The sequence below is a fragment of the Bactrocera latifrons genome, unplaced genomic scaffold (assembly GCF_001853355.1).
Source record: "Bactrocera latifrons isolate USDA-ARS-PBARC rearing strain unplaced genomic scaffold, ASM185335v1 scaffold_373, whole genome shotgun sequence".
Classification (NCBI taxonomy): domain Eukaryota; kingdom Metazoa; phylum Arthropoda; class Insecta; order Diptera; family Tephritidae; genus Bactrocera; species Bactrocera latifrons.
Window position 1 is genome coordinate 183,525 of NW_017537016.1, and position 11,064 is coordinate 194,588.

Consider the following 11,064-nt stretch of genomic DNA (forward strand, 5'->3'; position numbering starts at 1 on the left):
TTCGAATCAGCTGTTTTCAAAGTTACCAGACTCATAATCTAAAAAACGCTGTATAAAACTTACTTGGCAAAGCGTTTTCATGTGAACTTAATGCGTACATCGAGCTCATCAAATCGGGAAATTTAATTTTTTTTCGTTATTTTCGTAATAAAACCAACTCCAAAGAGTTATAAATATTAATATTTATGGATCTCAAGTTATATATGTACATAATTCCTCATATATTTGTATAGTTTGAAATCAACGTAAAGTACTACTTTAGTTTCAGCTTAATATAATTTTGGTCAATTTGTTCAATCATATGTCATTCGTTTTAGTAATGTCAAAAATTTGTACAATTTAGAGGATTATTTTGTCTCATTCTTTTATTTGTGCTGCTTGTAAAACCTATTACAATAAAAGTATAATTAATTATAAAATATATATTAATTAAAGATTAGTCGAAATTGTAAAAGTAAGTGTAAAATTAAAAAATAATTTAAAATCGATATTTATTTACATGCAAAGATAAAATTGCGTAACATCACATTCTAGCAAATTTTTACTACGATTGGGGAATGAACCGGCTGATTTAGCGCAAGAAATTATTTAAAGTTAGGTACTGTTTTAATCAAACGAAGTGAAATATATAACCTATTAATTGCTTCCCTGACAAAACTCTTATGATTCTTGGCGTTTTAAAAGAGAATTAGTGTACCCACAATTAGTGATAACATATTGAAGAACAATGTTGGCACTTACCAGGGGGACGGGTTCCGTTGCTCCAGTAATAAAGCGTGCAGCTTTATTTTATACAGACAATAGAAAAATCGGAAAAATTGTTAATAATCAAATTGTCTACGGTGTCTCAAACAAGATATTATATCGTAACAAAGTAATGGCCGCACCTCATATTATACAGCAGCAAGAGCACAAATTCAGTGAAGGCAAAGAATACAATGGGTTTAAATGTATTAGAGTGGAATCTGTACCAGATTTTGGTATAATGTCCTATACATTTCGTCATGTTAGATGTGGTACAGAACTGTGGTACTTGGATCGAAAGGATTCAAACAATGTATTTTCTATAAATTTTCGAACAACGCCATTCGATTCAACTGGTTTACCACATATCCTTGAACATAGTGTATTATGTGGTTCGAAAAAATATCCAGTGCGGGATCCATTTTTTAAAATGCTGAATCGATCAGTCGCTACTTTCATGAACGCTATGACGGGTCCGGACTATACAATATATCCTTTCTCCACCATGAATGAAACTGACTTTAGAAATTTACAAAGAATTTATTTGGATGCAGTATTCAGGTGAGCTGTTATAGATTACATACTTTAAAAATTTGATAACCGGCTTACTCTAATTTTTAGACCGAATTTGGCGTATTTGGACTTCTTACAGGAAGGTTGGCGATTAGAGCATTCGAATGTGCATGACAAGTCTTCTGAATACGTATTAAAGGGTGTAGTTTATAATGAGATGAAAGGTGCTTTCTCAGAGAATAGTTCAGTATTCTCCCAAAATCTTCTTAATAATCTAGTACCAGACCATACATACGGCTTTGTATCAGGAGGTAATCCACTGGAAATACCAAAATTATCACACAAAAATTTGGTAGATTTCCATTCGAAATATTATCATCCAAGCAACGCTCGTATTTACACTTACGGCAATTTCAATTTACTTAAAACCCTTGAATATTTAAGCAGTGAATATTTAAGAGATTGCAATGGTATAGATAACTCTTATAGCCGAATACCAAGCCAAACTCGTTGGGATAAGCCACGTAATGTACACATATCCAGTCGTTTTGATAATATGGGTGCACCATTCGAAAAACAAAATCAAATAGCTATAGCTTTGCTAATGTCAGACGTAACTGACAATCAAGAGACTTTTGTGCTGCATGTGCTTTCAGAATTGTTAATACGAGGACCGAATTCATCGTTCTATAAAAGTCTTATCGAACCTAACTTCTCTGGCGGTTATAATCAGGCAACTGGCTACGATCCACAAATAAAAGACACTTTTTTCTGCGTTGGATTACAAGATTTACGTGTTGAAGATTTCGGACGCGTACAGGAAATCTTTGACAAAACCATAAAAAAAGTAATTGCTGAAGGATTTGATCATGGCCACGTAGAAAGTGTTCTTCATAATATTGAGCTACTACTGAAACACCAAAGTCCACAATTTGGTATGGGCTTGCTATTTAACTCCACACCATTGTGGAATCATGATGGTGACGTTGTTTCCAGCTTACGGGTAACGAATATGATAGCCAATTTTCGCCATAATTTGTGTAAAGATCCGAAATATTTGCAACATAAAGTGGAACAATACTTTGCAACCAATACACATCGTCTAACATTAACTATGTCCCCAGACGATCATTATGAAGATAATTTTAGAACTGCTGAACTAGATCTTTTAAAACAAAAAATTATGTCACTTGATGATATAAAACGAGAAGAAATTTATAAAAATGGCATTAAATTGGAACAAGCCCAAAAGACCCCACCTAATTTAGATTTATTGCCATGTCTAAACTTGACCGACGTTCAAGAAATGCCAAAAATGCCAGCTACTAATGTTGTGCGTATTGGTAACGTACCAACCCAGGTATGTCATGTTCATACCAATGATGTTTCATATTTAAAATTGCATTTTAACGGTAACAACTTAAATCATGACGAAGTTATGCTATTACCCCTTTTCTGCAATGTCATAAACGACATGGGCACCAGCAATTATGATTTTAGAGAATTTGATAAGCTGATTTTATCAAAAACTGCTGGTATTGATTTTAAATTGCATTTCGCAGAAAATATTTACGATAGCAAATCATACTATTTGGGTGTTTATGTGACAACACATGCGTTGGACAAGAATGCAAGCGACATGTTTTTATTGTGCACAGAATTACTAACGAAATTTAAATTAGAGGACATTGATCGTTTAAGTATGCTAATTGATAACTATGTATCCAATATCTCGGTGGGAATCGCTAGCTCAGGCCATTTATATGCAATGCAGAGCTGTGCGGGCTTGGTAACAAGTGCTGCGAAATTAAAATCTCTTCTTTCAGGTGTAGAACACATTGAATTTATGAAAAATTATGTAAAAGAAAACAAAATTGAAGATATTAGAGAAAAGCTTTATATTTTGGGCCAAAAGCTTTTATTAAAAAACAATATGCGTTGTGCTTTAAATACTTCTGAAGACTTCTATTCAAACCTCATTAATTACTATGAACAATTTCTGGATAGTTTGCCAACTGGTTCAGAAACAAATAAAAACTGTAATCACATTATCAATTTGCTCGAGCCTAGTCAACAACATTTTGTTATGAACATCCCAGTGAACTATTGTGCCAAGGCATTCTTCACCGTGCCATATACTCATCGTGATCATCCCACACTACGTGTGCTGGCCAAATTAATTTCCGCTAAATATTTGTTGCCAGTAGTGCGAGAACAAAATGGAGCATATGGTGCTGGTGCGAAAATCGGATCAGATGGCATTTTTTGTTTTTTCAGCTACCGGGATCCAAATTCAACTAAAACATTAAAAGCATTTAATGATACATACCAATGGTTGGAGCAAAACAATTTGGAGTTAACCGAGCAAGCTTTATTCGAGGCAAAATTAGGTGTACTGCAGCAATTGGATGCACCTATTGCCCCGGGGAATGTTGGCATTGATTTCTTTTTATATGGCGTTTCCCAAGAGATGTTTGCTAAATACCGAGCTCGCATTCTCTCCACATCCGTAGATGAGCTGAAAGCGGTCGTTGCGCGTTATTTTAAATATGAACCTGCACATTTCGGTAATTGTCTGCTTGGACCTGAAAATAAGAATTTGGAGGAGGAGACGAACTTGAAGTGGAAAGTTATTTCTTAAAGAAACAATAATTAACTATATCAGCTTTTGAATGAGCGTATGTGTAAATTAATTCACGACATAAGTAATTGTATTAAATTATAATAAGTGTCTCTTTATTTTTTAACCTCCGTTTTGATGCCACTATATATTTAGTCATTTGAATAATATTTTTTATTTTAAGTTTGGTTTAGGCGATGTGTGTATGTATATAAAATTTTATTTTAACGGCAGAAGAATTTGAAAATACAATTATTTCCACAAACTCTTATTAAGGTTTGATCGTTTTTGTATATGTACACTAAAGAAGTTAATGAGAAAAATTAAATTAAATTAGAACTAGAACAATGAGAATTTTAATCATTTGTCATTTATAATTTAAAACAATTAAATACTGAATTGTTAATAATGATTTTCATGTCTGTTGTTTTAATAAATTTCTTCTTATTGAATTAACTTGCCAAAATTGGTATATGGAGCTTTGTTTTGCAATATATGGTACGAGTATATATTTGATATATAAATAGTAGACATACCTATTGTATTTGTGTCTACTTACCATATTATAGCATATTGTTGCAAAACGTTGCTACAGAGTATAATTTTAAATTAAATTAATACTCACCGATCCAAAGGGATCGTATAAAAGATGGATAAACTCCGGGTCAGTTCCGGTCGTCGTGGGGATTCTTACAGAGTATAATAGCTTTGTTCACTTAACTGTTGTTTTTATCATCTAAAACTAATCGAGTAAGATGTAGGGTTATACGTATTGTTATATAAGATTAGGATGAAGAGACGAGTTCAAGTCCGACTGACTGTCTGTCCGTCCGTTGGTCCATCTATGCATGCTGTAACTTGATTAGAAATTTAGAATCTTGATGAAACTTGATACACATGTTTATGGGCATCTTAAGGCGGTTGGTAATCGGACCACGGCCACGTTTGTCAGCGTGGCGTAGTCGACGCCACTAGGCGAAAATTTATAAAGTGTCATAACTAAGTACCCAATTCAGCTAATAAACTGCAATTTGACCCAGGGGATCGCATTAACAAGGGACATCTGTGGGTTAATATTTTGAAATAGTGGGCGTAGCTCCGCCCTCTAATTGGTCTAATGTAAATCTCTTCTAAACCACTTAAGGTACAAAAAATCTAATTCGCTCAGGACAATGGTATTTTGTGTGTCAAAAATAGGTTGAATCGGGTCAATACTCACCTTAGTTGATGCCTAATACAACGATTTTTGAACTGCTAGGTGACTTTATACCGCCAACGTTTGAGCTATCTCGATGAAAATGAGAGAGCTGATAAAATGGATAAAAACTTGACCTATTCCCCGTATAACAATCATATGTCATGCGGGTGAGTTTACTCCATATGATTAATGATAGTAAGTGAGGTACCTTAATGAATGTCTGGTAACATTTCATTAGTGTCTGCCATTTATTAGTATGTAGTATTGACAAAAATAGATAAAATCGGGACGATACGACATATGAATAAGGATTTTCGTTTTTCTGACAAACCTTATGTCGAATGTGTATATAATTGCTTGAATTCCAATCCTCTGACACCTTAAGGCATTTCCCTGGCTCTCATTCTTGAAGTTGCAAGAGTATAAACTGTTCGGTTGGACCCGAATTTGGCCCTTCCTTTCTGTTTTATATAAACGTAAGCGGTCTAATGCAAAAATTAATGTTGTTCGTCAAGGTATGCTTGATACGAACATTTGACTGGAATGTCCAACACTATATTGAAATGAGGGTAATAAGAAAATTTTAACTTCTTGCACCGCTAATAAAATATAATAGAAATATTATAAAGTTAGAAAACTTAAATTTATACCTAATATCAAAAACTTATTTAAATATTAATTGCCTACATAATTTTAGTATATATTTTCAGTTTATTATGGCCCTGCCTGAAGGATTTCACTCTTCTCTGGACTATTTTAGAGCTACCGTTGCCTTTCTCTGTGATCATTCTTGGATATATATAACTCCCAACACTAGATTCATAAAAGCCGGATTGTTGGAAAAGATTCCATCCGACTATATAAACTATTTTTTGCAATTAAGAAGCTCTAAATTAAATATATTTCCATTTTTGCATGAATATGAGAGCTTTAACCTTGGTATTGATTCTATTGCTTTGCAAACATTTCGCTCAGTACTGCGCGGCCTTATACCAAAAGAAGTACACGATACGAAAGATATATCAAATAAACTAGAAGGGTTTCCAAAATGTCGACTTAGGAAGATGAGTGTAAAAAAACAACACGAAATTATTCAGTTGACTAAAGCTATACAGACTCATTGTAATGATGTACACTTACTAATTGACTTTGGAGCTGGTTTGGGTTACCTTAGTGAGGCGTTGTGCAGCATTAACAAAACTTGGCGGATTCTGGGCATAGAAGCAGATATGTGTCGAGTAATGAGTGCACGTAAACGTCTGCGACAGCATATACCTGAAATGAGTGAACGTGTCACTTATGTTGAGCAATTTATTGAACCGACTGCAGGCAATGCGATTAAATATCATATTTTGAGAAGTGGGTTGACTGGTCTGAATAAATGGGCTATTATAGGCTTACATGCTTGTGCTGATCTATCGGTTACATCTATAAAGTTATTTTTTGAAATGACAGAAGTTAAACATTTGGTTATCATGCCATGTTGTTATCACAAGCTGAAGGAAACTACTAGTGGCCAATTTTTAAATTTTCCGTTGAGTACTGCATTAAAGTCTGCGGTCACTGAAGGAGATATTAATGTGCTGAGCTACTTCAACCGTCCTTTTCTGCGCCTAGCTTGCCAAGAGACCATTTCTCGTTGGAGACATTGTTCAGAGGAGGAGCACGTTGCGCACGGAGAGCAGATGTTCTGGCGTGCCGTAGCCGATGCTATCATTAACGATGAAACGGAAGTAATTGCAACTATACCGAAAAGCCAACGACCTAATAATGATTGGAGTGAAATGAGAAGTTTTTCAACTTTTCGACAGATGTATAAAGTAAGATCAAAGGCAGCGGATGCACAGTTTTTGGTGGCAGACATGTGGAATAATGAGCACGAAGATAAATTTAAAAAAGTCGTTGAAAAATATGCTGAAGTTGGTCCCAAATTGGCAGAAGCATTGACTTGCTTGCAAACAACAATACAGGTCAGTGACACTATTATATCTGTGCTATCCTTGTCAGATATAAATTTAAATTAGATTACTGCCCACATCATAAGTTGAGAAGTAAGCTTAGTAGAACAATAAACGGTGAAATTTAAATCACTGATTGTATTCATTTATCCTTTATGGTAAAAATATCAGTTATTGGAGAAATTACAACCAGTTGCACAATTCTAAATGTTAGTTTGTATTTTCGAATCCCATGGAATGAAAATTTTCTCAAAAATTCAAACATTCAACAAAGAAGTGTAAAAAATTTAAACTTGTAATTCCTTAGCTTATTCCTAGAAGGAATGCTCAATGCAGAGACTCATCCACCACTTTTAAGCCATTGTCTTTTTGAAAGAATGCAATACTTAATATCTATACAGTTGTAACCCTTTGCTACGTAGTCTAATAGTTCTGTTCACCTAACGGTTATATGTATCGCCTTATACTAATATATATAAATGATCAGGATGACAAGAAAAGTTGAAATCCGGGTAACTGTCTGTCTGTCCGTTCGTGCAAGCTGTAACTTTAGTAAAAATTGAGATATCTTGATAAAACTTGGTATGCGGGTTTCTTACAAAAAAACGAGACGACGTCGTAGATGAGCATAATCGAACCATTGCCACACGCACAAAACCTCATTAGACGAAAACCTATAAGGTGCCATAACTAAATCTATATACATATGTATTTATATTAAAGAAAGTTGTGTTAGTTACACCATTTATAACTCAAGAAAGGCTGAACCGATTTGGAAGAAAATTGGTAGGGTGGTAGCTTAGAACCTGGGCAAAGACATAGGATACCTTGTATGTCTTTATGTCAAAATTTAATAAAACTCATAAATATAAAAAATATATTTCAAATCATAAGCATTTACTCAAAATTCATGTTTGTAGGAATCATTTGAATATATGTGTACAATTTTAAACAGATTCTTCCTCAATAATAATACAATTGCTAAGTATTTGAAATAGAAGAAAAGAACTGCAATCAAACACGCAGTGAAATAGATTATAACTGTCTGAGTAATCAGTCTTGAGTATGCATTATTTGCGTGCATCAAAAAAAAAACTGCCATAACCTTTCCAGCCGGCTTTTTCGCCTTTCCACGCCTGAGAACCGGTTCATCATGTGCAGTCCACTAGAAGGACTGTCGATTGGACTCCAGTGGGAAATGATTCAGCTATGTTTCTATCACCGACGCAAAAATTCGGTTTTATTACGATTAAAGAACACTCAGTCACTCCTCAGAATCAGTAATTCGTTGTTTTTGTTGGACTATGAACTTGCTAGGCACCTACTTTGCTCATTTCGCCTGTTTCTAGCTTAGCAAATATCTTTTCAACAGTGGATTTCCCTGAGCACAAATTCAACAGCATTTCCCCCCAAAAAAAGGTATACTTTATTAACACATGAAATACTTTATGATCCATTTTTTTTTGTTAACTAACACAAGTTGGTTCACAAAATTACTATATCTCATTGACTAATAGTTATAATCCAACTAATAGAAATCATATGCTAGACGGTAGTAGTAGTAGAATTATTTATGTATCAGCCACAGTGGACTAGTTAAGATATAAAACTGGAATTTGGCACAGAGGTTCACAGTAGCAAGAAGGAAAAAAATTTCGAAAAAATGGGCGTGGCCCTGACCTCTAATAAGATTAATGCAAATATCTCGTAATATAAAAAAAAACCATAAAAGCTTTAGTAACCAAATTTGCTCAGCGAAAAAATTCAGGTATTCAGGGGTTGAATCGGCCAATACTTCCCATATATCTAACATAAAGATTTTTGAACTTCCGGATGGCTTTATACTTCATAACAGTGCGAAAACTTGATCTACCTCCTATATAATTTGTTTTTAGTACGTGGCATTGGGAAAAAAGATAAAACCGGCTCGATACACATCGGCTGTACTACATATTTTTCGCTTTTCTAACAGACTTTATGCCGAATATGTCGTTCAGTGTATGTGCTATACACAAAGTGGAATGCATATTTTCGAAAAGAATTCGCACGATGCCATATCAGGTGAATACGGGGAGTGGTTAATGGTCAAATAATCTTCTTTCGAATCTTGAATTTTGAGCGATTTTTAGTCGTCAGTCAATTTGTGCGGAACAAACCGTGCCTTTCGTAAGCCCAAATGTTCGGTGAAAATGAAATGAATCGATGTTTTGGAGATGTTCAATTCCATTTCCATGATTTTCAATGATGATTTCGGCTGATTTTTGACGAATTCACGCAGAGTTTCGATGGAATTTCCGGTGATCACGAATCTTGGGCACATGTTGATCGTCATTTATGTCCTCACGACCACTTTGAAAACATTGAAACCACTCGTGCACTCTGCTACGGGATAGGCAATCATCGCCATAAACTTGTTTCATCAATTGAAACGTTTCTGTAAAAGTTTTACTAATTTTAAAATAAAATTTAATGTCGGTTCTTTGTTCGAAGCTCATTTTCGCACCGATAACACAAACATACTAACACTTAAAAGGCAATAACTTCACTTCCAATCGATGAAATGTCATGAAATTCTCACTGGTACAAGATTCAAAAAGTTCTGTTTTCTTTGGAACGCTCTTTGTATATCTATGTACAGGATTTGTCTGGAAAGTAATAGGACTGAGTCGATTTATAAAAAGTTACTAAACCAATGGTTACAATTCTTTAAAAAAATTCAATTCCAAACATTGAAGGCGTCACGGAAGGCATTCTCTGGAATAGCCTTAAGAGCCGAAGTGGATGTTGCTTGGATCTCCTCTGTTGTGAGCCGGGGCAAGTTCCAATCGGCTGGAATGTTTTATCGGCCCGATTGACCCTTCGTTTGAGTCTCTTGAGAACTTTCACATAAAACTACGTGTTGACGGTTTGTATAGGGAGAACAAATTCATGGTGGACGATGACTTTGAAGTCAAAAAAGACAATGAGCATCGTTTTCACTTTGGATTTACTCCTTCATCAGCGACCTCTTCCCGGCTTTCCAAAAATGTCTGGTTTTTAACATTTGGTTAAACCTGCTTGATCATATCAAACGTCTCTCAGTCCTAATAGTCTTTGGACAAACCCTGTAAAAAAATGCCATAAATTCTTAGACTTTGTTCTCTGACTTTTAGTATATGGTTCATGTGAAGTTTGCACAAAATCGGTCAAACGGCAAAAAATAAATATGTTGACCGTACTTGTATTGAAATTGCACGAATCGTGATAACGAATACGTCGTGCTATTTTGACTGAAATGATCTGCTGATTTTAATTTCAACAGTCAGATTGATACTAGTATGTACGCATACATTGGATTGATGTCCGCAATGATACGGCTAACTTTCAAAATAAGACTCCCGGGATGAGTTACGCTAAGCAAAGGGAGATGGTCAGCATTAAAAATTCAAATTTCAGAAATTAATATTGAAACGAATGTATGTATGTATATAGAATCTGCATTCACATTAGAGTTAAGACTAACTAATTAAAAATTCATTTTTTATTATGTGTCTAAACATACAATTATATTTTTTCCAAATATTTGTCTATATATAAATATCTACATGCATAAAAATATATATTTAAAAAAACGAATAATTTATTTATTTTCTTCCTAGAAACTTTGCGAGAATATTGTTCTTTATGATCGCGTGTGTTACATGAACGAATACGCAGAGACACAGACAAATTTAAAAATAAAGGTAAAATATCATAAAATTTTAGATGAGAAGTTATCACCACGTTGCTTTGCTTTAATCGCGGAGAAATTGTAGACTAAAGGCTGTTGAAATTTCACTTTAGTTTTTTTATGTATTAATAGATTATAGAAAGTTAAGAATACAATGAAGCTTCAGTAAGGCAAGTTAATGTGCAAATCCATATGTTTAAAGAATATGCCATTCGCCGGCTTTCCTCATCCAGACGTATCTTAATAGACACTTAATACAATTAACATAACTTTTAAAGCTGATTAAATAAGAGCACTCAATTACATCTAAGAGTATGTACGC

General features: G+C 34.3%; 1 protein-coding gene across 2 annotated transcripts; it reads left to right on the top strand.

Annotated features, from left to right (window-relative positions):
- Positions 1-355: 355 nt before the first annotated feature.
- On the top strand, positions 356-4,223 carry LOC108972056 (presequence protease, mitochondrial). 2 transcript variants are annotated; one of them, XM_018938504.1, is made up of 3 exons: positions 356-454; positions 535-1,305; positions 1,366-4,223. In XM_018938504.1, exons 2-3 carry the CDS (start codon positions 728-730, stop codon positions 3,896-3,898), a joined length of 3,111 nt encoding a protein of 1,036 aa, XP_018794049.1. In that variant the 5' UTR covers positions 356-454; positions 535-727; the 3' UTR covers positions 3,899-4,223. The 2 variants fall into 2 exon arrangements, with proteins under 2 accessions (XP_018794049.1, XP_018794050.1); XM_018938505.1 differs by lacking the exon at positions 356-454 and having other exon boundaries at positions 461-1,305.
- The last annotated feature ends 6,841 nt before the right edge of the window (positions 4,224-11,064 follow it).